This window comes from Streptopelia decaocto (assembly GCF_964273445.1).
Source record: "Streptopelia decaocto genome assembly, chromosome: 4".
Classification (NCBI taxonomy): Eukaryota; Metazoa; Chordata; class Aves; order Columbiformes; family Columbidae; genus Streptopelia; species Streptopelia decaocto.
This window is the reverse complement of record NC_138658.1, coordinates 26,899,081-26,924,944: the sequence shown is the minus strand read 5'-3', so window position 1 is coordinate 26,924,944 and position 25,864 is coordinate 26,899,081. Positions and strand designations below refer to the sequence as shown.

At 37.4% G+C, this 25,864-nt stretch overlaps 1 protein-coding gene across 3 annotated transcripts in view; it reads left to right on the top strand.

Moving 5' to 3' along the window:
• The window catches only part of ALB (albumin), a gene marked incomplete at its 5' end in the record, with an annotated part of 37,625 nt that extends 17,900 nt beyond the window's left edge, over positions 1-19,725 (top strand). For 2 of the 3 annotated variants that reach the window (XM_082052125.1, XM_082052126.1), the window contains 16 exons: positions 6,887-7,086; positions 8,015-8,058; positions 8,893-8,953; positions 9,762-9,894; positions 10,812-11,026; positions 11,760-11,892; positions 12,958-13,055; positions 14,099-14,228; positions 15,003-15,217; positions 15,760-15,892; positions 16,484-16,581; positions 16,741-16,879; positions 17,381-17,604; positions 18,083-18,215; positions 19,240-19,296; positions 19,534-19,725. In XM_082052125.1, the coding sequence (XP_081908251.1) occupies positions 9,766-9,894; positions 10,812-11,026; positions 11,760-11,892; positions 12,958-13,055; positions 14,099-14,228; positions 15,003-15,217; positions 15,760-15,892; positions 16,484-16,581; positions 16,741-16,879; positions 17,381-17,604; positions 18,083-18,215; positions 19,240-19,290 (1,698 nt within the window). In that variant the 3' untranslated portion in view covers positions 19,291-19,296; positions 19,534-19,725. Of the gene's footprint in view, positions 1-6,886; positions 7,087-7,973; positions 8,059-8,892; positions 8,954-9,761; positions 9,895-10,811; positions 11,027-11,759; positions 11,893-12,957; positions 13,056-14,098; positions 14,229-15,002; positions 15,218-15,759; positions 15,893-16,483; positions 16,582-16,740; positions 16,880-17,380; positions 17,605-18,082; positions 18,216-19,239; positions 19,297-19,533 lie in introns of those variants that run through there. The other variant, XM_082052124.1, reaches the window with a different exon arrangement.
• Between the last annotated feature and the right edge of the window lie 6,139 nt (positions 19,726-25,864).

Here is a 25,864-nt window from a genome sequence, read left to right as displayed (position 1 = left end):
TACACATGCTTACACTTAGAAGAAAGCTATTTTTGTAGCTAATTTGTTTGTAAATTGAGGTAGCAGATAAATGCCTTAAAGGAATTCAAAATTAAAAAAACTCCAAACGTTTCCTGACATTGCTCAGAAGTTTTCAGTATCTCTTTCACTGCTAAGCCTGAAGTACATTAAATCTAGAAAAGAAATATTAAAAATCTCTTGCCAAACAAAAGTTTTCAGCTTTGGCTCTTGACTGAACTGTGTTCACTGAATGCTTCTATACTGCTGAAGACCACCAAGCTACAGTTAACTACAATTGCAGTTTTCCAGGCACAGTGCCACCAACAATTTCTGTGAGGATGAATGCCATTTATTAGCAATCGGAAACAAAATATAATAGCACGATGGAGACAGACTGGTGAAAAGGATGAACCTCAGAGACACTTAGTGAGAATGTTGAGAGAACTTTCAGCATATCTGTTAGGATCATTAGAAATATATGAAGTAGTTCACAGCTAAACATAAGTGTAAGTAGAATAGATTCAACAACAGTTTATCAAACATGAAAATATGTAAAAAATATATCAAAATTAGTGGGAATGGAAGCACAGAAATAAAAATAGTTTAAATAAAACCAGTGCTTCATGTACTATTAAGAACGCACACTAATGAAATGTATGTATCAGCTATGCCAACTGTTTTTAAATGGCACCTTAAAGAAGAATGCAAGCAGCTTCTGAGAATATGAGGTTCTCTGCAGATATGGCATCAGCAGGATATAAAACAGCAAAAATACGTGGGTGATAGAACTCAGAACAACACAGGCTGCAGAGCTCAGGCAGTAGCATGAAAATTGGAAACTGGCTGCCAAATAGTTTCTAGGGCACAAGTGAACGTGCTGGATTCCAAAGGCCTCTGGAGAATTATGTAAGAGGAAGAAAAAAAGATCACCACCGACAGTTACATCATGAAACAAACATCAATCATACCACTACAACTTAAATTACAGATAGCGTATTAAAGAAATTTATACAAAATACTGGAGCAAAAGGTTGTTTCAGATAAGGACTTAATGAATGAAGTAATACTGCACCTAGGATAATTCCTTCCTACATCTGTTTCGTAATTAGATGTATACTTAAACTGTATAATATCATCATGCTGATGTTTTTTAAGGAACCTGATAACTAGAAATGGATAAAATGATCAAGCAAATACCTCATCTACTTTGCAGATTACCTACCTGTACTGACATTAAAAAAAGTCACAGGGATATGGAAAAGGAGACTAATTCTTAGAAGTCATAGAACTTGCCAGCTGATAGCCCTCACAAAACACTGAAGGCTGTATATTTGGATAAATTCAAGCAGTTCAATGCATTATAGAGGACTCGATATGAAATGCCTACAATCAATAAGGTATTACCTCACAAGGCATAACAAAACTATTATTGTACTTGCTGCGAAAGGATGAAGTTGGCAACTGTTACTTGATAAGGAAAGCACCTACACCACCACATTTTGGATTTTGTGAGACAAATTGGTAGGGATGGTGAGATGCCCTGGAGATCAAATATGCAGCATTCGAAATGGAGGACAGGCAACAAGACTCACTCGCAGGACTCAAACGCTTTAGAGATTAATGTTGAAACAGAATAATTTGGATGTAAAGACAACATAAACAAGAAGTATAGCAAGGTAGGAACTCAATCTCTTCTTCTCAATGTAAGTAGGGAAGATGGAAGAGCGAGGTGATTTCTGGCTCATTGCTGCACCATGATATACTGACTAATTTGCCTGCACTTCCCTTCAACAGGTAAAACCAGCACAAGAGATATCCCACATTGAAGAGGTATTTTTACATCTTATCAAAGGCTTCATTAAAAAGTATTTAACATGTTTTTTGTCCATGTCAGCATAGTATATATAAAACCAAAGGATGAGCAGAGGATGGAAATGTAAATCAGACACAGTTCATCTAAACAATGAAGTGTAGGGACTAACTTGCCCATTCTGCAATTCAGTGATACTCTGCAGTGTGAATGAGTAGACAACTGCCAAGCGTTGCCTCAGAGATGGGGATTGGGACATTGTTTCTAGAAATATGCTAGCCAGGAGCTTTCACATTAATCTTACTACTACCACAGAAAAATGTATGCATGACTCAAGTGTCTTGTAATCACCTGCAGGTGTAATAAGCTCCACCAGCATATTGGGTAAGGAGGGTCTTCAGAACCTACTGTAAATGATAATAAGGCATTTTTATAAAGTACCCCACACACCCTTAGAATGCTGTCAAATGACGTTCTTGGAATAGCAGAGCTAAAACTGAGATACCGTGAGATGCATATAGATGATTTCTCACACAGCAGTCCTAGATCATGAAAAGAAGGGTATTAAAAATGCAATTTTGTTCCTAGGGGAAAACATCATTTAAAGTAACTATGTAGGAGATTGAAGGCAGAAACTTGAAAGAACAAGAATAAGCTCTGATCAGAGGGTTATGATTGCTACTAGCATCCTAAGGATACTTAGAAGATCCGCATATAAAACAAGGCATCAAATATAAAAAGCAATATGCTATTAAACACATATTCTCAAGGAAAGATATTATTGAAAATATACATTTGAGCCATTTTGACTTCTTATATGCAGACAACTATAATAGAGATGAAAGACCTGGTAAATAGCTGTCATACATTGGAAAATCCATAGCCAGAAAATGAAAATGTGCAGCATTCCCAATAGAGCCCAGTGGCTTCTCCATCTGCTTGCAAGACCTTCCTAGGACCTTTAGGGCTAGCATAGTGTGAAAGAACATTTTTCCAGCTTCTGCCACTGTAAATGCCTTGTTAACAGGTAATTAGGGGACTACCTAACAAAAAAAAAAGTTATAACTTTAAAAAGCAGAATCTTTCATGTGTGTGTGTATGTGTGTCTTGAGGTGGACTTTGGAAGGTATAATGTTAAATTATGCAATCAGGTTATCAAAGTCAAGCTTATGTTTGCAATGTGGGGAACATCCACTATACGTAAAAAAACCTAGAGAAAACATTTTCATACACATATGAAAACCATTGTTTAGGTATGATTTTCAGCATAATTAAGAAATGTCTACTTTCCAGATGGACTTGATGATAGAACATAGAGGGGTCAATGAGTTCTGCTTGTTATCCAGTCTGAGGTCTTTGAAGTAAGCGTCAAATACTGCATGTGCTGTCTGCTTTTGTCTGTGTTCTGGATTTGGGCATGCAGTTCAGGTTCACAAAACTATTTAGGTGCTGAGAATGCAGATTTGTGGTCTTGAATCTGTTCTAGCAGAAGACTACAGGAATAAAACAGTAAACTACAGATTTATCTTATTGGAATTAGGTGTTTGAAATACTTAAGTGCAATGAGACTATGAATAGTCATTCTGGTTGTTTTTAAAATGCTTATTTTAATGAGAGAAAACTCTGTAAAACTGTAGAGGAGTCGCTGATCAGCCAAGATGAATGGCTTAACGTCAGAACGGAGGATGTGCCCCAGAAGATATTCTCTGTCATGGGATGCTGTTAGAGACACCTTAGCAGGTCTGTGCCTGTTCTGCTACAGTAATCAAATTCTTTACGTGTTTATCTTTGCTCATCAGATGGGCCTTCTTGCTCATTTTATATCTGTGAGTCCATCTCTGTTCAAATAAAAGGCATCTATTTGTTTGAGATGTTTGACTTGGTTTGCATGTGAGCCAAATATCAGCGATAAGAATAGCAAACATAAAGCACCAGAGCAGTAAAAGTCTGGTAGCTGACCACACGTCCAGAACTACAGACACTTATTTAGAAATACACTGATAGTTACAGTTATTTTGAAAATGAGCTACTCTGCATTGGAAAAACCAGCTAAGCCCCATATCTATAGACACAGGACTGGAAATAGGAGATGGCAACACCTTTTTCAGCATTTTCTTACATCCACCTGCAGACAAATGAGAATGGAAATTCTTTTTGCTGGTTCCGTTCACTTTGGCAGAAGGCTATTCTTCATTTTGAGGGGAAAAAAAAAAAAACAATTGCCTGTTGGTTGCCCTCTTTCCTGTTATTGTTTGATACATAAAAGGCAAATCAAAACAAAGAAAAACTACCTTCAAAACAGAATTGCCGTTACTGGCAGTAGTTGTGATTGTGCCACATGAATGTCTCAGGGTTTGGAGTTACATCCCACAGTTCCTTCACACAAACAAACCTTTCACAAAGAAGAAACAGCAGTAGATAAAATGGAGGGCCACAACATTAGAGGGTTAACTAATAGTCTTTGTTTTTTGAGAGATCACTTTGAATAGGACTTACTTTCCAAAAGTGCTCTGGCCATTGTTCTTACAAAGATATATGAGATTGGTTATTCAAAAGGCTCATGTAATTTTAGTACATTTTGGTCCACATACACGTAACTTTTAGTAGGGACATTAATCCCAGTGAAATATGAGTAGCTTTCACTTCAAATGCTGAATGCTTCCCACTCTCCTGATACCTCCTTTAAGTGCAAATCACCTGAACGCAGAGGTCAATGAGTGTTTTATCTGATAAAGGAGGTGTTATTGTAAAATTCATGGCTCAGAAATTCCATAAGAGCTATGAGTCTACAATGGCATCTCTTCATCCTTACTGATTATGTTGTATCCAGGATAAGTGGGGACACAGCACAAAACAAAGCCTGGCCATATGCAAACAGAAGTTGGTTAAATAGGTATCCCTGAAAGTATTTCTCCAGTGGGAGTCTGAGAAAGAAGTTACCACTTTCTATCTACTCTCACCTAACACAGCATGTTATGATGGAATATTTTAAAATGCCGTGTCCTTTTTTTGCAGGTCAGTTGCACTTGGAATGTCCTTTGGTCCCTCACATCTGAAATAACACTAGTTACCATCTGTAACTTTAGACATAAATGTGTGTGAAAAAATGTTAAGACGTGTGCATGTCTTAAAATGCAATTGATTTGTTTCTTTCTGTAATACCAGGACAACTTTGTTGAACATGTAGTCAATACAGTATGGAAGAACTGAGTAACAGGAAGCTCAGTGTAACAGCTAATATTGTTAAACACACATCAGGATTGGAGTTCAGATCTCTATTTCAGCAGTTATATGAAATGTTGGCATGAAGTACAGGACAGACAACAGAAGATATCTAGAAATAAACATGGACCCTGTATTATAAACTTACATATTAACTCTAGCAGACTAGTAGTATTCTTGCTAACACTGCACAATGCTGCAGAGGAAAATTCCAGATAGCTTCCAAGATGCAACATAACAAATTGAGGCTTTTTCTTGTGCTAAATTTCAGCATAACAGAAAATACTTCCCCTTTCCACTCCTTAGCTGTCATTTTCTGAAAACTACTTCGATACAGCCTGAGAGCATCTCAAGAGCTGTTCTAAAGCATGATTTGCCACTAACCCATTTTTTCGCCACTTTGATTTGGACAATGCAATGTTCCAGGGTGGTTGCATTTTACAGTTACTTCATGGTTATGAACACAACACCTAAATATGTGTTTATATGTCACTGAATGCTCTGTTATGATTTGAAAGGAGACATGGGTTCAATACTCATGTAAATCAGGCTTATGTTTGTAGGAAAGTTGTGTTTCATTTTTACATCGGCTTTCATTGAATCAGAGGGTACTTGTCAGACTGCTGACTTGGCTCCTTGTATTCATTTTCTTTGAGATCTTGAAAAAAGTATTGTTAAGCCCCTTGATCCACCATTCCACCTGTCTCCATTTATATCAATGTAAAATGTGTGCAGAAGTTTACAAACTTAGAATGCTGATATATCCCAATGTCAGTGATTTAAGGAACTGTGCAAAAAAATGCTATGTACTCTTCAGCCATTCTGAAGGTTACAGGTTAATAAAAAAGATCCACGCTTTAGTGAAGGCTCATTCTTTGACAGAGGGATAGGGTCAGTAAAACAAGTTACACAATAAAGTGTTAAACCAGAGATTTTGTTAGGAGAAAACAGCACAGGTCTGAAAGGGCCAGGTTGTTTATCATAATTGTTCATCATCATTGTTCCTATAATTCTCCAGAAAGTTGTGATTTTGCTAGAACCACCTAAAAATAATGCTTATTTCTAATATTCTGACAAACCCAGAGGGCTTTTCTGCAAAATTGTCTTTCTCCCGCTATCTTTCATGTAAGAGTTCTCCAGATAACCTTTAATTCCTAAAATAGATGGTAATTCATTTAAATTGCTAACAAGAATGCTGCTTTTCACCTACACAGATATCAGGAGCAGGCGTGGGAAAATGCAAAACTTTTTTGCAAAAGCAGCAGCTAGTACAAATTTCAAGGTATCAAACTATTCTGTAAACTCACCTAAGTTTCATGTGATTATTCATGGAGAACCAAATGGTCTTTTTGAAAGACAAGATGCGTTGCCTTGACATTCTTCTAAATAAGAATTACCTGCACATATTTTATGCTTGGACATGTCATTTATTTAGGAAATGTTTAAAAATGCAAGTCTGGAAACAAAGTGAAGTAATTTTTTATTTTGTCAAATATCCAGAAAACTGAAAATTGAATTATTCATACTACTCCCAGTAGGAATAATACAGAGTTGTGGTAAAATTGCTCACTTGAGAAAAAAAATAGAGCAGAAAAGGAAAGTTCATGGACTACAGAAGGATTACAGGACCTCACTCCAAGCTATACCAGGTGGATACTTGCTTCCAGAAGCAATGAGTTGCGAGGCAGAGCACAATCTCCAGCTACTCACTGAGAGTAGTTGGGTGGGTTGTAATCCAACCACCAGAGAGAGAAATTAATTAAAAGTAAATCATAGTGTTTCCTGCTGTGGAACTACATCGCTTCACATTCAGTAAGGATCCAACCTCATACTTCCTTTTTTTTTTTTTTGAAGGCCTGTGTGCAAACTTCCCAATTCTTCCTGCATCTGATCTCCTATGTTACCAACTAATCAGCAGAAACTTTTGAAGAGGAGAGTGGTGCTTAATTAAGAGATTACTCTCAGGAGGATGTCAGCTCAAATGAGGAACTGCGAAAATTATGAAATGACAGCTCTTGCAAATGAGCAAGTCTTGGTCAGTTTTGTGGATCCTGGTGAGTAGCAGTACCTACAGAAAACCAGAACAGGACCTCACAAATCAGGTGTTCGAATAAGGCCCTTGGCTGTTTGAGCAGCCTTCCTCTTGGATGTTAGCCTAAGTGTATGTCCCAAAATTTGGAGTGAGATGCAGTCCTGAATAGCGTGGAAGTGTCAGTTCCCACTCACTGACTCAGATCCTTTGTCTGCGTGAAATTGTTCCACTCTGGAGCTACATTTATTGTGAGACTCGGATTCCTCGGTACCCATTCCACGCTTTACCTTCTGTTTCTTGAGAATTTGGAAGCCAATTGAAATTGGAGGTGCTGTTTAGCTGTATGTTTGTGATCATTGCTGTATTTTACCAATCTGTATTTTTAATACTGAAGTCTAAATGAGCCACCTCATCTTTGTAAATTGATCTAAAATTTAAATTGTCTAATTATGAGCAAGTATGTGAACAGAGTCCTATCTGGACGAATTGTGTTACTGTACAATACCAACCGGCTCAGCTTTGAACAATACTAGCAAAAAAAAAAAAAAAAAAAAGGCATGGCTGTAGGATTAGACTTGATGACTTTTTTGTCTGATGCCTTGAACTCCTTGTTTGTCCTTTGATAAGGAAATTTGCGCAAAACTTTATCTACTTGGGTGCTGGAAGGTTCAATCTTTTCAGGACAAAAAGACCCAGAGTAACCCATAATAAACAAATAATATAAAATTCATTTTTGGCAAGGACAATCCAAGTTTTGTAATCTTCCTCAGACAAAATGGAAATCTACAAATGCCAGCTCTATAGTTAATGTTTTACAGACACAGGTAGTAAAGAGTATATAAGCAAATGCTTTCCCTTCAGTCTCCCTAGCATTTCTGAATAATTTAGCTCACGTCATAATCTGCAGCCATGAAGTGGGTAACATTAATTTCATTTATTTTCCTCTTTAGTTTTGCTGCATCCAGGAATCTGCAAAGATTTGCTCGAGGGGCAGGTAAGAAAGGACTAATTAGTTGTCTTTGCAGTCTTTGTCATATCCATTTGATGACTTTAATGCAATTTCACAAACAATTCTTGCAAGTTTGATCCAAAGAGAACAGAAAATTTGATTGACTTAAAAAACTGAACTAAGAAGTCTTGAAGAGATGGGTAAAATTCTCCAGGCAGTTACTTAATTGGGTGAGATGATATGCACTGGGTGGAGCAAGAATATGAATCTGCCAAATTAATAATTTTGTATTCAAAGAAAGAAAATTATACTAATGCTTACTCTAATCAGACTGTAGCTGTGTTCTTTTATTTGTAGTGCAGACATGATCATGTTGTTGGTTATGTAATGGTTACGTATGGGTATGTACCTGTTTGCTACCCCTTGACAGTAAGCTGCAGCAGTCATTTTGAATGTCTGAATTAAGTATGTGCTTACAGAGGTAGCTAGTGTATTAGAATCCCCAAAATTACATGCTTGGATTCCTTCAGAGAGATGAGCATGCGTAAGAGTTAGGTATCTGTGGACAAACAGACAAGAATGTTCATCTGGGGCAACAAAGACTTCAAAGTGACCTGAAGAAAGCTCTAGATTCAAGTTCTCAGAAAAGCCGTACTGATTACCTAGGGTGGTGTACCCAAATGTGGGATTTTACAAGTGCTCAGCATTAGCTTTATTTCTTCCCAAATGATGTTAGTCCCTTAAGTATAAGAGATGGGTTAATGCTGAATACGTCTGAAAACCTGGCCCAAGGTGCTCTGAACATATTCTTTAAGGGGTCTAGCACAGCAACCATAAATTTTTGGGGTTTTATTTTTCGTTTGTTTTTTTTTTTCCTAGAGCACAAGAGTGAGATTGCCCATCGCTACAATGATTTGAAGGAAGAGACATTTAAGGCAGTGTAAGTGAATGTTCTGCTTACATTTTCTAATTGTTTTCCATCTCTCTTGATAACAGACAAAAAAGAGAAACTAAAACGCGTTGTATGAGCTAGTGAAGAGTGTATGTCTCACCAAAACAGGGCATTGAGTTAGCATTCCTACTGTTAGTATAGAAAACCTATAAATATTTTAAGGCCTGCAGAACTCAAAATTACTTTCTTACTCTCTGAGAGAAAAGAACTCACTGCAAACCTTATAAGACTTGTGTTTCTTGTGTGAAAAGAAAATAGGTGTGAATAATACAGTTTCAATAACCTAGGATGGAAAGGAGTTAGGCTGGATTGAGACATTAACAAAAAGACCCCAAATCAACCTAAAAAAATAAATGTGTGACAGGTTTTCTGGGAAAAGTCTTTGTTTTTCTTTTGACACTGGTTTTGGGAATGGCAGAGGGCCCTGACAGGAACATAAACTGTTGTGAAAGAAGGCAGCCTGAAGGTAGTAATTTGTAACAATGGCAAAAACCTGCTTAGTTTGTGGCACTTATAGATATGCTGCTAAAAGGAATATAAAACTCAAATCACAGTCACTTCTCTTTTGCTTCTAATCCATTATTCAAGTCTTTTGTTCTTGGTAAGCAAAGTAAAAAATATTTTTCAGAAAGGAGGTGTGAAGGATATGGGATCTGGTACTATACTCTTCATGTTACTTTGTTTAAGCATTTGTGCGTATCATTTGAACAAACAATTTTGATTCCAGAAGCACCTTTGAAAAGAATGACTGTTATGTTTCTTATCTCCCTGTTCCAAAACATTCTTTGTGTTTCAGTGCCATGATCACATTTGCCCAGTATCTCCAGAGATGTTCTTATGAAGGACTGTCTAAACTGGTGAAGAATGTTCTTGATCTGGCACAGGCGTGTTCAGCCAATGAGGATGGTCCTAAGTGCACAAATTCACTGGTAGGCAGCTAACCCTTTGGTACTGTGTTTCTCCTCATACTATGCAGCTATCATCCTCATTAAAGCTTTATGCCTGAGCCTTTCAAGTGTTGCTGTTGTCACCAGCCAATGCTCAGATTTTAGTGCTGAAACAAAGGAATTTTTTTTTGTCAGGTTCTGAAACTCTGCCTTTCAAAAGTGCCTAAATGATCTGTGGAGCCATGTGTTGGAGCCCTAAAACCAGATTTTGGCACATTAAGTTTAGCATTGCCTGGAAATAAATGTTATAATTTAGTACAAATACACCAGCTGCAAAATACAAGTCTAATTCTAGGTATTCAAGTGACCCAAGCACGTGGGTTTTTGCAGTGGGGTGACTTGAAAAGGTATCTGTGCTCATTTAAGGTACTTAGGTAAGACTTTTTTTAAAAAAAACTCCTCCAAAATCAGGTATCAAAGAAGTTTGCAGGTATGAAAGATCCTTGAATGTCTAGCAGGTTCAGTCAGGCCCTTAAGCAAGTTGCTTGCTTGTGTTCTTGCGAGCTCTAACATTCAGACCAAATTACGTGACTACATCAGTTCTCCCTAAAGGTTTCCCAAGCTGATCATCAAGTAGAATATCGAATTCTTCAATTCATCAGAAAATTCACTTTGGTCAGATTATAAGTAAAAGGAGATCACTGTCATGCGTGGAGTATTTTAAATAATAATTTAAATTGTTTTTTTCAATAAAGCATTGCAACAGTTTTGATACTGGACCACATAAAATAAAACTTTAAGAAATTGTGTTGAAAACTGGATTATTCTGATGTATGGTCTAAATCTTACTGAGTAAAAAATTATTTACTTTTCAGTCTGGGTTTTCTTTTAAAGATAAATAGAATGTACATTACCCTTTCTATAAACTATAATTCTGACCCCCAGTATCATCCTTATAGCCCTCCATTTTCCTGGATGAAATCTGCCAAGTAAAAGAACTTCGTGACTCATATGGTGCAATGGCTGACTGCTGTGCCAAAGCTGATCCTGAAAGAAATGAGTGTTTCCTGACATTTAAAGTTCCCCAACCAGACTTTGTTCAGCCATACCAAAGACCAGGTGCTGATGTGATATGCAAGGAGTACCAGGACAACAGGGTGTCACTCCTGGGACAGTAAGAAAAATAGCTATTTTGTACTATTTAAATATTTGGTCATGTAGAAGGGGGACTCAAGGCTATACAGAGTGTGTGGATATGCAGGACATTTGAAAAAGTTGTGTATCCTTATATCAACCTCATATCTGCATGTATAAAAAAGCTGCTCAATCCTTACATATCCAAAGCTCTGATCATGTGTGTCATTCCATGTTAGTATAGAATGCAACCTTCTAGAACAGGTTTTCCCATTCAAAAATGGGCTTTAAGGGATCACATTTTATAAATCTTGGGGGATTTTTTTTGCCTAAAAAAACATGGTGTTTCCAATATTGATTTAATGATTTACATGCTCCAGCTTTCTACTACCCACATTGGATCTGGAAAAGATATGAAGATAACAGTAAAAAAGAATAAAAATTGGCAATAAAATCTCAGTGAAATGGCCACAGATTAATTTTTAACACTCAAAATTGGAATTTTTAAGTATTCGGTAGTGCATTTTTAAAAAGCATATGTACGTTAAACTAAGTGGCCGACGATATAAGTAGTTCATTCTTCCATCACTATTATTGAGCCCTCCTTTGGAAACAGTGATATTTAGGAGAGCATTTACCATCAGGAGGCATTATTTCAGCAAAGTAGATTGCATTTCTAAACTAGAAATAAAAGTCATAGAAGCTGTAAGACACTTCAGGCCATTTGCTGTTGCTGTTCGAATATCTAACTTATGTTTTCCTTTTCCTTTTAGTTTCATCTACACAGTAGCAAGAAGAAACCCCTTCTTGTATGCCCCAACAATCCTCGCCCTGGCTGCTGATTATGAGCACGCACTTCAGACCTGTTGCAAAGAGAGTGATATCAATGCTTGCTTAGATGAAAAGGTAAACCAAATCTTTCACTGTGGATGAAAACTAAACAACTTGTCTGCAACATAAAGGTTTTTTTCTGATCTTAGCAGCAATTCTCTTCAAAGCAAGAAGTGATTTTATAAGGCAAATGTTAAATATCAGTTTATAATCTGAAATTTTGCTTTCCCATGGCAGTTTTCAGTAAACTTTGTGTATGGCTTCATAGAAACTAAGATGATTAAAAAAAATAATATTTTTATTTGCTTTAAGTGAAAAAACAAAAGAATTAAACCGTAGATAATTAAGCTTGTCTTTTTGTCCTTTTGCTAACACATTATTAGGCAGCCAAGAGTATCATGCAGATGCGCTGAATCCAAATAATGTGTATCACTTGGGATTTTTCATCTGTGGTGAAATGCAGCAAGAAGGCATGTTACCAAAGAAGCACTAGGGGAAAGACCAATCTCACTCGACAGCCTAACATGCCCTTGCCACATCCAACATGTAGGCGTATAAGAGGTCTCTCCTATTCTTTCCCTATTTGTTGCCCAAGCAAATGGAGAAGAAAGAGTGAGAAATGGGTAGAATCTTCCTGTTCCTGCAAGTCTTTGTATGAAGAACTTGTAGAGAAGTGTCAGGATTGATCTGATATGAATCAATAACAGATGATTTCAACCTAGCTTTGCTTTTTAAATAACTGTAGGCAAGATTTCATGTTAACCTTGAGCCTGGCATGAGCCAAACTTTCCCTTGGCTTCAAACTCAGCCCCAGTGACTTCCATGTAATCTCGCAGTGCTTTGAATGACAACTTATGGTCCTTTGAAGCCACTGGGTTTCAATGCAATTGAGGTATTTGGTCAATGTCTGTAGAAAAATTTCACCATGCCATAAGGTCTAGGGTACAGACTAGAAGTTAGGTGCTGGCTTGTGAACTGGTTAGGGCTACCAAAGGAATTCTCAGTTTGCTTGACTTTTCATCAGAGCTAACTGGACCAGAACCTGCTGTGTTTCTGAAGTGGGATTTTCAGATTTCCTTTTTTTCTCAGTCAACTTGATGTAATCAGTTTAATGTGACAATCTGCATCCTGTTACTGTAGGCAACTGCCATTAAAGAAAAAGCCAAGAAAGTAAGTGTGAAGCAGCAGTATGCTTGTGGAGTCCTCAACAAGTTTGGAGAGAGAACTTTCCAAGCAAAGTAAGTTCCAATCAATTTTTTATAAAAAGTAGGCTAGTTAACCTTAACCTAAAACTACTCAAGAAGAAAATATCAGTGTATATAATTCACTTCTATATGCTGAGTTTGAAAACTGCATTCATGGTACTTCGTAGCATACTTTTGGCTAAGGACCATTGTCCAACAGAATAGAGATCAGCGGAACAGTCTTTCAACACTAGGCCAACAGTGATTTCTTAGCCTATTTATTTTAATGTATAATTTGATTCCAATCAGGTTTCACTGTAAAGACAGGATGCAAAGGGGAACCTGTGTTTTTCAGGCTGATAGTGAGTAAAAGATCACTCATGGGAGTTCAAAAGAAGTGAAACCAGCTCTAGAACCAATCCAGGAGATGCAGAGTAATTTGACAGAGTATCACTAGAGATTCCAATGTATTTAATCTACATTTTTGCCAAAGCTGTTGTGATACCTACAGCTTTTAGTTGTAGGCATGTTGGTAATCAGCAATTAAGTTGCCAGTTTGAACCTGAAAGTAAGCAAAGAATCAGATTTGGCAGAATCACAGTTTTTGTCAAAGGTGCATTTTTAAGATTAAGAAAGACTTTTGCAATTAATAAGTGGGTCACTTGCCTAAGCTCAGAGAACTGCTTTCATCCTGTGGCTAGTCTAATACACTAATATTGACTAGGATTACCTTATTAGATATAGTCAGCTTTGATTTAAAGGTTTAGTTAGAACTATATATGTCTGTGGTAAGTAATCTAGACATGCTTGACGCAAGAGTGATGGGGAATTGTAGAGTGTGATTCTTACATAGATAACTCTTCTTACATAGAACAGAGGAGTCATAATCATATTACTCTCTATTTTAAAGGAGTTCTGGGTTACTGGTGCAGGTGTATATGCCCTTTTTTTTTCTAGCCACCAGAAATTAGATGAGAAGAATGAATATTTACTTGAAACAATGCTGATCTACAGTACCATAAGTATTAGTGACTTGCAAGGTTTCTGTTTGAAATGGAGCTTTAAAGCAAGTGTATTTTTCTTCTTTTTCCATCTAGTAAACTTGCTCTCCTGAGCCAGAAATATCCCAAGGCTCCATTCTCAGAAATTGTTAAAATTCTCCGTGATATTAAGGGTACCTACAAAAAGTGCTGTGAAGGGGACATGGTAGAGTGCATGGATGACAGGGTAAGCTAAATATTTTTCAGAAATGTTTACATACTTGAAAAATGTTTGGGAAGACAATTTGTACAGCTGTTAATTCACAGCCCAAGGAACTAGTACTCAGCATTGCCAGAAGGTTCCTCAGCCACTGAAAAACTCAGGGGCATCTCAGCTGAGTGTTATTGGAACTAGGTTTCGGACCAGTTCCAGATCTAGCGCAGAGAGCAGAGGTAAAAAGGCCACAGTTGGGTTTTTTTTGCCATCCAGTTGTGTGTGCTGCCATTAATCCAGCTTTCCTGTAGTGCAAATGATCTCTGCAGGACAGTGTGCTTGGGAGAATTAGCAAAACTGTGCAAGAGCGAAATGATTTAAGTATTGCCTGTCCAGCTGCAACTTACACACACTTATTACAGCAGCTAGTGTCCAGTGCTGTTTTTTTGAAGCTCCAACGTTTTTCGTCTTTTGTCCTCTATCAGAACTGAGCACATGACAGGATTGAAAAGATTAATCAGGCATCCTGGTGACAGACTGCTCAATGACTTTCCTTGGCTTTCCGGAGTTTGTCTTCTCAAAGTTTCTAAGATCAGGGAGGAAACGTCATTCTCTTCTGTGGCTGTGAACATCGTGTCCCTCTGATAATTCCTTTTTGTTTGGAGACAGCTTTTCTTTAGGCAAGTGCTAAGTTAATGGGTGACCTGAAGGAAAAGGGAACAGCCTGATAAAGAGAGAGGAGGTGAATTAATCTGCCTTTAAATTATTATCTCATGGCTTGTCTGGTAATATGCTTTAATTTTGCAGGCAGAGATTGTGGCTTATATGTGCTCTAAACAAGATGTTTTCTCAAGTAAAATCAAAGGCTGCTGTGAGAAGCCAATTGTGGAACGAAGCCAGTGCATTATAGAAGCAGAATTTGATGACAAACCTGAAGGTCTTCCTTCACTAGTTGAAAAATACATACAAGATAAGGAAATATGTAAAAGCTTTGAGGCAGGCCACGATGAATTCTTGTCAGAGTAAGTAGTGCCAACAGTACACATGCTTGTATTTGAACACTCCTACATGTGATCTGCAGTCTTTTTGGGACTATGGCCTTTTGCAGGACTCAACTTTCCTCTTGGATGTTTCAAGTGCATATGCAGAAAAGAGATGACCGCATGAAAGTCTGATGTAACTAACGTAGTTTCTACCCTAGTTGAACCCTTAGCTTCACATTAATGCTTTGAGACTGTTTCTGTTCGGTATTGTTGTACTTATCAAAGCTGAGTTTATCAGTGCCTTTATTTTACACAGGGGCTTTGTGCATACTGCCATACATTATCTGCTTAAGAAGCATTATGTCCTGGGGAACTGTTTTGTTCCTCTCACATTTACCCTGTTGGCAGACAACAGAATGACCATTTTTTTTTTTCTAAAACAAGCAAACAGCATTCCAATCTCATTGGCCACCTTACTTGATCTCATCTGAGAAACTGCCATTGTCAATTACTGTGTTGTGCGTGAAGAAAGCAGCATGTTATTTGGAAGCTCTGATACTCACAGCCTGTGTGTCTTTCAGGTTTGTTTATGAATATGCACGAAGACACCCTGAGTTCTCCACGCAGCTGATTCTGAGAGTTGCTAAGGGATATGAAACACTCCTGGAAAAGTGCTGCAAAACAGACAACCCTGCTGAGTGCTATGGAAATGCTGTAGGTGCAAAGCTTTGTTTACACATGACTAGAATGCTTAGTTGGTACTGATGATGAATAGCCAGTTAGTTGAATGATTCTATGGACTCCACTGCCTGTACCGAGTATGGCTCTTCATGGATTATGATGGGAACCTGCATGGTCAGCTCACATTAAAACTCCTAAACTTAGGCCTCCTAATCTTTAACTGAATTGCACTCAAGCCACGTCACAATTTGAGTCACGGACAGCTTTGGCTAAGAGATAGAGGATGTTGCTCTCCCAGTTGACAATCCTATACTGTAAAAATATTCACCCAATTTAAACAAACAAACAAAACCCATAGTCTAAAAAGTAGACTCCAATGGGTAATTAATTTAAATTAAACGTCAAAAATCTTGCTGCTTTTTTAACTGAATATGTGTTAGAACTGAAGACTCACATAATAAACAAGTCCTCCCTATGCCAGCCAGGCAATACTGAAGTGATCGGCCTTGAAAAGTGGGTGTCTTCTAGCTAATAAGGTTTAGAAGAGATCAAAAGGTGTATTTATATGACTGTTACCAGGATGTCCTACTTCAGCTTTCCTAATAAATTTATATGTTCTTGCAGCAAGAGGAATTGAACAAACATATCAAAGAAACTCAGGATGTTGTAAAGACAAACTGTGACCTTCTCACTACCCATGGCGAGCCAGACTTCCTTAAGGCGTAAGTACTTTCTGATAAGTATTCTTGAGTGTAGACAATGATTCTGGCCGCTTCGGGCAAATTTATTTGGTCTTCACTTCTGTTTTCACTTCCCTGGTCTAGCTCAGTAGAGCATTCTTCAAATGTGAGCAAACAATCATTTTCATATGATTTTTTCAGAATTCTGATCCGCTACACTAAGAAAATGCCTCAGGTATCAACTGATACCTTGCTTGAAATTGGAAAGAAAATGACAGCTGTTGGTACTAAGTGCTGCCAGCTTCCTGAAGACAAACGCCTACCTTGTTCTGAGGGATATGTGAGTACATTTGTTTATTCTCTCTACTCCTCTTGGAGATTTCTTCTGTTCTCAAAAATGTCAAATTCTGGTGAGACCATAAGCACAATCATTTTTCATAAACCCCAAGCTAAGCATCTACCTAACAGAATTTGAAGTCTGTTAATTTTTAATGGGTATGAGAACTTAAGTAGTTCTCTCTGATGGCAGCTTGTGAAAATTTTAGCTAAACTTGGCTCTCCCTCAGAAAGCAAAAGTAAGTCAATTTGGTCTGTGGTAGCTTGCATTTGGAAAAGCTGAAGTTTGTTTGTAGCCCAATAGACAGGCAATTTGCAGATTAAAAAATGCCCAACTCAAGGAACACATATTTATTTAAAATTTTAAGACCGTGCCATTTCCAAACAGGTGTTTAGATCCAAGAGGTTCCACTTCCAGCTGTGCTAGCGTGACACGAACATCATATACTTCTTCTGTTACTGTAGAAGGTGTAACTCATGTTTGTCCTTCCTCTTTCCTTCTCAGCTGAGCATTGTGATTCAGGACATGTGCAGAAGACAGGAGACCACACCTATAAATGATAATGTTTCACACTGCTGCAGCGACTCCTATGCTTACAGGAGACCATGTTTCACTGCTATGGGAGTAGATACCAAATATGTGCCTCCACCATTTAACCCTGACATGTTCAACTTTGATGAAAAATTGTGCAGTGCTCCTCCTGCTGAACAGGAATTAGGGCAGATGAAGTAAGCTAAAATAAATACCTTGTAGAGTAACTTCTGAGCTGTTACACTTTAGGTGGGAGACAAGGAAGCTACAACACCCCTGTTTTGTCATCTGACTGGGACTTCAGTAGCAACGGAGAGAAAACCAGATGGAACTATGTGTTTGTACTGAGCTTGTCAGTGCATAACATCATTTATTTCAGAAGAGGCAAAATAGGGTATTTTTATCAAATGAAATCTATGTTTTAGTTAACCAGTTTCATGTAGGTCCCCTGCCAGTGCAAGTCTTTGGATTTACTTAATTAAGACAACCTACAGATAATTTCAATAAGTTGTTTCCCACCTGTAACCGTGATAACAAAAAGCTAACAAATAATTGTGGTAGACTGTGAGTTTACAAAAAAGCCTCATAATTGAGCTGCATAGAGTGGTGTATTTTAAATTGGTAAATCAAACTACAACAGGTATCATTAACTATGTATTGTGGCTTTGTTTTCAGATTGCTTGTCAACCTCATTAAACGCAAACCCCTGATGACAGAGGAACAAATAAAGACAATTGCTGCTGGTTTCACTGCCATGGTAGACAAGTGCTGCAAACAATCAGATATTGAGACATGCTTTGGGGAAGAGGTATTTCCTATCTCCTTTTAAATAAAAAGTATACAGGAAACTGGAAGCTCACTAGGAAACCACACACTATGAAAGTGGTTCTGCAAACTCTTATGGTTACTTGTCCACGCACTTTTACAGTAAATTTACTTGCAGAGCATAACATACTTCTTAACTGTGCAGACTATTGTCACAGATTGTAGTCACTGTACAATTTCACATGGAGATAAGAAGTTGTTGGAGATAATGTAGTCCAATCCTCTGCTCAAAGCAGGGCTAAATTCTAGATTAGAGAAGGTTCAGGGCCTTGTCTAGAAAAGTTGAATATTTACAAGCCATAGCTGAAAAATATTTTTGTGTAGAATTTAAACTCTCTTTCTAGCATATGTAAACTTCCTTTTTTGCTACATATTCTTATAGAACTCTGAAGGATTACCTGTAAAAAGTGCGTCTGGATCAATTATCAAAGATGCCTAGCAAATAGAGATATATTGGCAGCAGGAGTCCAGCTGTTTATGTCCTATGAACAGTTATTCCATTTTTTTTCCCCAAAACTCATCAACTACAAATAAATTAATTCATGCCACATTCACTCATCTCTGAAGTAACCAAGATAGAAGTTTTTCTGTGGCCATATTGCTGAACAAGAGCAAAGCCTTTGCTGGAAGTGTAAATGACAGTTTTGAACATCAACCTATTTATTATTTGAAACACAGAACTGTATTACTGACAGCTTAAACTGCTTATTGATTGAATTATTTTTTATTTATAATCAAAATATTGCCTAGGTAAATATGTTAGGAAGACTTAGGTAGGAATTATTTTGTCTGTAATTCACTCCAAAAGTTGATTTTCTACTTTTGCAAGACTGAAAAATACCCAATATACAAGAGTGCACAGATTCTAAGGTTAGAAAGTGCCATTAGTATTATCCTTCAAACCATGACACAGACACAAGTTTAAGTTTATAAAAGTTCCTGCTCAAGCACTACATACTCTGCTCCGTTGGTTTGTCTCTCACAACTGTTTGTATTCCTTTTTCTAGGGTGCAAACCTAATAGTCCAGAGTAGAGCCACATTAGGAATCGGTGCTTAACACATGGTAGGTAACAGCAATAATGCATATTTATCAGGCCGTCTGTCTACCCCTCTCTGCCCACAGTTCCACTCATTTAACTCCTTCAACTGAAAAAAAGCATCCAGCTTCCCTTTAAGCACCAGATATTTGCTTTTTCTAATGGGTGGTTTACCATCTGCCATTATATAGCATACAAAAAATTGAAGTGCTGCTAGTATGCTACCATTTTACAAAATAATCCTTTTTTTTTCTCCAATATAGGTTGCCAGTGGGAAAAAATATGAAGAAAAATACTTCTGTATAACTTCTACCCATTACCTTTTTCCCTTTCGTATTGAATGAGTATTTCTTAAATCTCCAGTGTTTTGTCAAGCCACACGCTTTTCCAGAAACTTTTCAATTCTATAACTTTGAAAAAAAATGAATAATAAATAAAAGCTTTATACATCTGCATCAGTCCTTGTCTGCTGCTGACTATTGTAAGGCAAAGTGCTGCAGCGCTCCCTACACAAAATGGTTGCCATAAGTAGTATACATGGACAGAGTTTCCATACTTCTTTTCCTGTTTCTAGCTCTTGGAAAGTATGTATGAGATAGTATGAATGGTGGTAAGATATTTAGCTAGACTTTAATACCCTGAGATTCAATTACAGGATCATTTTATGCTTTACTTCAACAATCATAATTACATAGTAAGAGGACAGTCAAAGGAACTGTTCAGTCTAAATAAGATGGCTCGCAACATGTTCTTACAATTTTTTTTTTTAAGTTGTTTTTACATCAGCCACAAATCCACTATCTCTTCATTTACAAAGAGTTGCCAACAGATCAGGTTTTAGACACATCTTATGTCTTAAGTTGTTTATAAAACAGCTTTTGACTTCAGAGATGCCTCTTGAAAAGCCGACAGTCTAAATCATGCCCTTCATTGGACAAAGCTCCTAAGAGAGAAATTTTTCAGTTCTATGCCACTAAAGCACTATGATTTTCTAGTATATGCTTAGTTTCGGTCCATGAACACAAAACTCCCAAATTTTCTACACTTTAATGAGAGCCCTTGCATAAACCATGTATGGTTAAAGCACTTGCATAATAAGGCATTTCATAAGGGCAGTTTCTTGGCCTTGAACCTCTTTGTGTCCTAACTGGAATCTTCTCCAGACCCATAGAAGTACACCCAGAATGAAACATTCAGAGTCACAGGGTTCAAAATTTAAAAGCAAGAATCATGTATCTTGTTATGGTTGAAAGGTTTTACATTCAGTTACTCTAAGTCATAGTTACATATTGGTTTAGAAGAGTTTTTGTGATCCCAAGGTATTCACAAACTTCTCATTCAAGACTTAAAGTTTCGTAAATTTAAGCACGAATCATTAATCAGTTGCATAAGTTTTCTCTTAGTTTAAGGGAGTAAACAGTCATTATAAAGGCCATTCCCGTTACCTAATTCAGCATCCAAAAAGCTGCCAGTCATTCATTGGAGCTAAGATTAACCTGCTCTAGGACAGTGTAGCTGTAGTTAATTAGGACAAGTTAAGCTTGTCCAAGGAAGATGTTTGGTGAGGCACAGAAATCAGCGCTAGCCTTACAGTGTTCCACATTGGATTTCCAGTCTTTACTAAAATCCAGGCCATATCGCATTACAATTCTTACATGTGCTAGTTAGCTTTTTGTCACACCTGGTACAGCTTTTTAGCTACACATTGAATAATTCCAAATACAAAACAGGTTAAGGAATCCATTAAGATCAGTAATTGAAAATGTGTTTATAATCAATGCATTTGTAATTTAGCTGCCTCCAGAAAGATACAGAATTCAAATATAAATTTTTTCCAGGCTGTATTCATCATTTATCAATGCTGAAAAGAGTAATGTGTCAAGAGAGAAGCATCAAATATCATAATACCAGAAATATGTGTAAAGAATTGACTCCCCCTCTCCTCACCCACATTTCTACAATTCATAGGAACATATCTTTTTGACTCTTGCATGTGATGGTGTCTTTCAGTTTACAGAAAGATCACCAGAGCCATGCTGCAGCACTTAAAGGAGTATCTTAAGCTTTAGTGTTGATGTGGTTTTGAAAATTACTTAAGAGATTTTGCTCCCATGGTAAACAACCTTCCTTGTATTCCTATGGCTCTCTTTTGGGCTGTGGTTTTCCATAGCTGATATATCTTTGTTCATCTGGGTTTCTTTGTAACGAGGTGACTTTCCATTTACCTTGTAGAGGCTAAGTTCAGAAGGCAGAGGAGCAAGCACACCTACTGCTGTAACTAACACCAAACTTGTACAAAAGTATTCTTTAACCACTTAGACTGTCACCTAAAGTGGTAGGGAAACCTCCCACTATTACCCAGAACATATTTAAATATCTGCAATCAAACTTGAATGATGTCTTTAAATTTCAGAAAGGCCAACTGTTATGATAACTACTAGCATAACACCTGTGACTTGTTTTCATGCAGCAGCTATTGTTAGGTTATTTCAAGAGTCTTTTAAGTTTAATATTCCTTCTATTGCAACTTCTAGTCTCTAGAACTCACTGAAAGCCACACAAGTATTCCTTACTATTCAAAAGGGAAAACAAAACAAAAACCAGCACATCAGTTTTAAGGCAGACACCAGTTTTTTGACAAAGCAAATAGAATGTTCTTCCAGCTCTCTGTACCAACTTAAGATGCCCATTTTACAGTACTCAAGCCCAGTAAAAATACATTAAAGTGTGTCCAGGCTTGGTAATGGGCAGTGGCTTTGGGCCCGGGCACATTCCCAGGCTTCCAAAAAATTCCTCTTGGTTGCCCACATACTTAGGCCTTTTTGCTCTCAGGTAAGTGTCATGAAGCCTTTTTGACTGCAGGAGATGGAAGACATGCAAAGTTTTTAAAATGTACCAGAAATCCACTAGTACATTTGGGCATATGTTTTCTTAGTATAAATCTTGACAACCTATTTTACTGCCTATGGCTGTTCTCTGTTACCTGACACTAAGGGTATCACTTGCCTTGCTGCACAGCAGGGAAAATACCTTTTGTATTTATTGTAAGTAAGTATACTTCGGTAGTCACTGCTGTCTAAATGACCTCATTCCTTTTTTGGTGTTGGTGTTGCCCAAAGATTGAATGTGACTTTACCACATACTATCATTACTAAATTGCATTTCAACTGACGTTAAAATACTACACACCAGCAGTACCAGAATTAAAACATATGGAATTTTGTTTTGATTGCAGCAGTGGATCATTCAAATCTGCCAAACTTCATGCAAGCATTGAACCAGATCCACAAGTGCATTCTATTTGTTCTGGTCCCCTCTATGAACAAAAATGAACCTCTGCTTTAGTTCTTTCAGTGAAAGTGTGTAAAGCACTGAGAACATTCCAACGAAACCATACCTCAGCTCACATAAAGCAACTGAAATTCTAAATTAGCTTTCTAATACTTGCAGTTTTAACTGGACTGTGACAGGAGGTCTCACCTCTGCCTGTCTGTCTTCACCACTGACAACCTCCCCCATCCCCCCCAAAAAGGAGGGGCAGAGGAGAGCACAATTCTAAGTTTAGAAGAAGTTACACTTTACATCAAATCTTAATTTGTACCTTTTCTTATGTAGCTGGATAAAGATAAAATCTGACTTTATGAGGTCTTTTCAAAACTGCCCCCTCTAAATCACAAACCTAATAATTTATTACACTCCCTTTTAGCAAGGCTGGGTTCAGTCTGGGAGCCCTCTCCAAGTCTTAATGGAAATTTACAGCAATTAGCATTTGTATGGCTAATTGTTTACAGACACTGCTTGATAACAGCAGATAAATTATTTCGTTGCCTTCAGTCATATTCATTTCCAAGCTCCCCTGCGTCATCTACACCTGCAAATAATCCACAGGAATGAAGTGGATACTGCTAATTTTCTTTATTTTCTCCGGTTTAGCTTCATCCAAAAACAAGAAAAAGCTTGCTCAAATTGCAGGTAAGAACATTCTGGTTGAATTGCTTTACTTCTTATGATGTCCTTACAAGCTTTGCAAAAGTGTCAATAACTGGTTGGAATTAATTCTGCATAATGTCATGATGAACATGAAGTGAAATACCCTTATTTTCAGCCAGCTGAACTTCATACAATATGCTAACTACTGTGAATTAAACACTGTAGTTTGGGTTTTTTTGGGGTTGTAGGATTTTCTTTTTTTATTTTTCCTTCTAACAGGAGGAATCTGTACTTTTAAGATTCTGATATCATTTTAGAAAAAGAAAAAGATGTAACAAATTTCAGTGAAAGGTAAAAATCTTTATTTTCAATGAAACATTCACTGCTTCTACACAAAATGTGGTTTTAATTAAAAAAAATGTTTACAGAAATCAACAAAATCCCCAAATAGCATCATTTAAAATGTCATTTTGCAGCATATAGTAATCCTCATTATCTTGCAAGTTTTAGTAATCGCATTACATATATTTCAGATTTTTCAATGAATGTTAGAGAAAGGAGTTCAGATTTGCATGTTGATACACACTGCAAAGACCTGCCTTTTTCAAATACATTCATTCAAAGTGGGACAAGTTGAAAACTTCCAACTGATCCTATCTCTTAAAGAAGTTGAATAGTTGTGCTTTGTATAGAACGCAATCAGAATCCTATCCAACAGTTCTTTATTTTCAGGATCTCAAAAACGAAAAGCTCTGCCAATATTTCCAAACTAAACTGTGGATACAGGAGTTTTATTTGCTAAAACAGAGTGAGTGTTGCAAAAAAAAACAACAACAAACAAAACCAATACTTGCAGATTGCCCTTGCTGACACACTAATTATTTCGTGTAACTGAACTATAAATAGACAAATGCACAGACACTGTCACCAGAGACCTAGAGAACCCTTTGAGGACGTAGAGTTAACAAACACGAATGCCCTAGAACCAGACAGTCTAAAGGTGACATGTCATTCATCATAGAATACCAGGTCAGAAGGGACCTCAAGAATCACCTGGTCCAAACTTTCTTGGCAAAAGCATGGTCTAGATAAGCTGGCCCAGCACCCTGTCCAGCTGAATCTTAAGTGTTCAGTGTTGGGGAATGTACCACTTCCCTGGGGAGATTATTGTAATGGCTGATTGTTCTCATTGTGAAAAATTTCCCTTTCTGCAGTTCCCCTAAACGAACACAAACTAATTTAGTCTCAGTACTTGGTTAACTCCTCTCATTGGTCTCCAACAGAATTGCTTAACTAAAAGTAGAGCTGCTCTATGCTCAGAGATTATTGAGTTGTCTAGGTTATACTCACTGCCAGCAGTAAGGCTCAGTGATAACCATGTAATGGAAAACTTCAACAATAAACTTCTTTCAGTTACCCAGAGGAAGAAACTTTGAAAGGCTCAACCTAATACATGAAATCTCTTTAGGAAAGGTACTCTTTTCTCTGATAACGAGAAACCCTAAAATGACTACCTACAGTATCTGTAATTCTGTTATTATAGTGCATCTCTCTTTATTGGACTCTGCCAACTCCCAGTACTTTTCCGTGTATTTTTGGAATGTAAAAAAAAAAAGTTTACTTCCTTTAAAATACCAAAACTAACTGTTGCTGTGGCATTTTCTCTCTCTTTGGTCAGTTGGACATGGAGCTTCACAAAATGTACAAAAATTATGAGACCACACCTCTAAGTGACTAAGTCACTCACCAGCACAGTAATCTTATGCTCACACAAGGCCATGTTTTTTCAGAGTAGGAGCAGAAGAAAGTTTTGTGTCACTAGCATTTGACACTGCCACAACAAAAAATTCTGTACTGCTCCAGCAGAAACATGGGACACAGTGGGCCAGGAGAAGTGTGACACCTCTTGGTTAATGCACAGTTTGTTGAACTTGGGATCGTGTGCTGCAACTGTGCTAGAATCAAGTTTTAAACTTAATTTACTAGTTATAACTATCTTAAGCAAAGCCGAGCCTTCCAACCCAGTTTAAGCAATGCTGCAAGTGATTACTGAAGGAAAAGTTCAGTGAGTCCAATCCACTCATAATAGGGAGTTTATGAGTACAATTTCTTCACTCCACAGTTGATGCATGCAGTTCTGCTGTTTTTTTCCTTTGGAGAATGAAATGTAAAGTCTATTTGTTTTTAAGGCTTCTGTAGGCAAATAAAAACTTTATTCCAATGACATTCCACCTTGAAAGACAAGATTATTAGGACAGGCCAGTTATAATACAAAATGCAGCTATGCAGGAAAGATAGTTTCTTATCAATGTAAGTATCTCAGTTGACTAGATGGACATCTGTATCCCAGCAGATGCAAGTCTTATTGATGGGTTTCACTGAAAATGTCCATTTGTACTTAAGAATAATATTCCACCACTCCCCCTATTGTGAAGGAAGAGAAAGGGAGAAGACAGTTGTGGAAGAAGTAGACCAAGTGAGATAGAAATAGATCCATGGATGGCAGTCATGGTGTATGCTCTTCTAGACATACTGTACAGTTACAAACTTTGGATGATATTACAAATCAATATGTCAGTCTTTCAGTCTTCAGTAACTAGTGCTAATGCTGCATTTGACTTCCTTTCCAGATCACTTGTTCGTCTCGTTAAATGCAACCCTCAG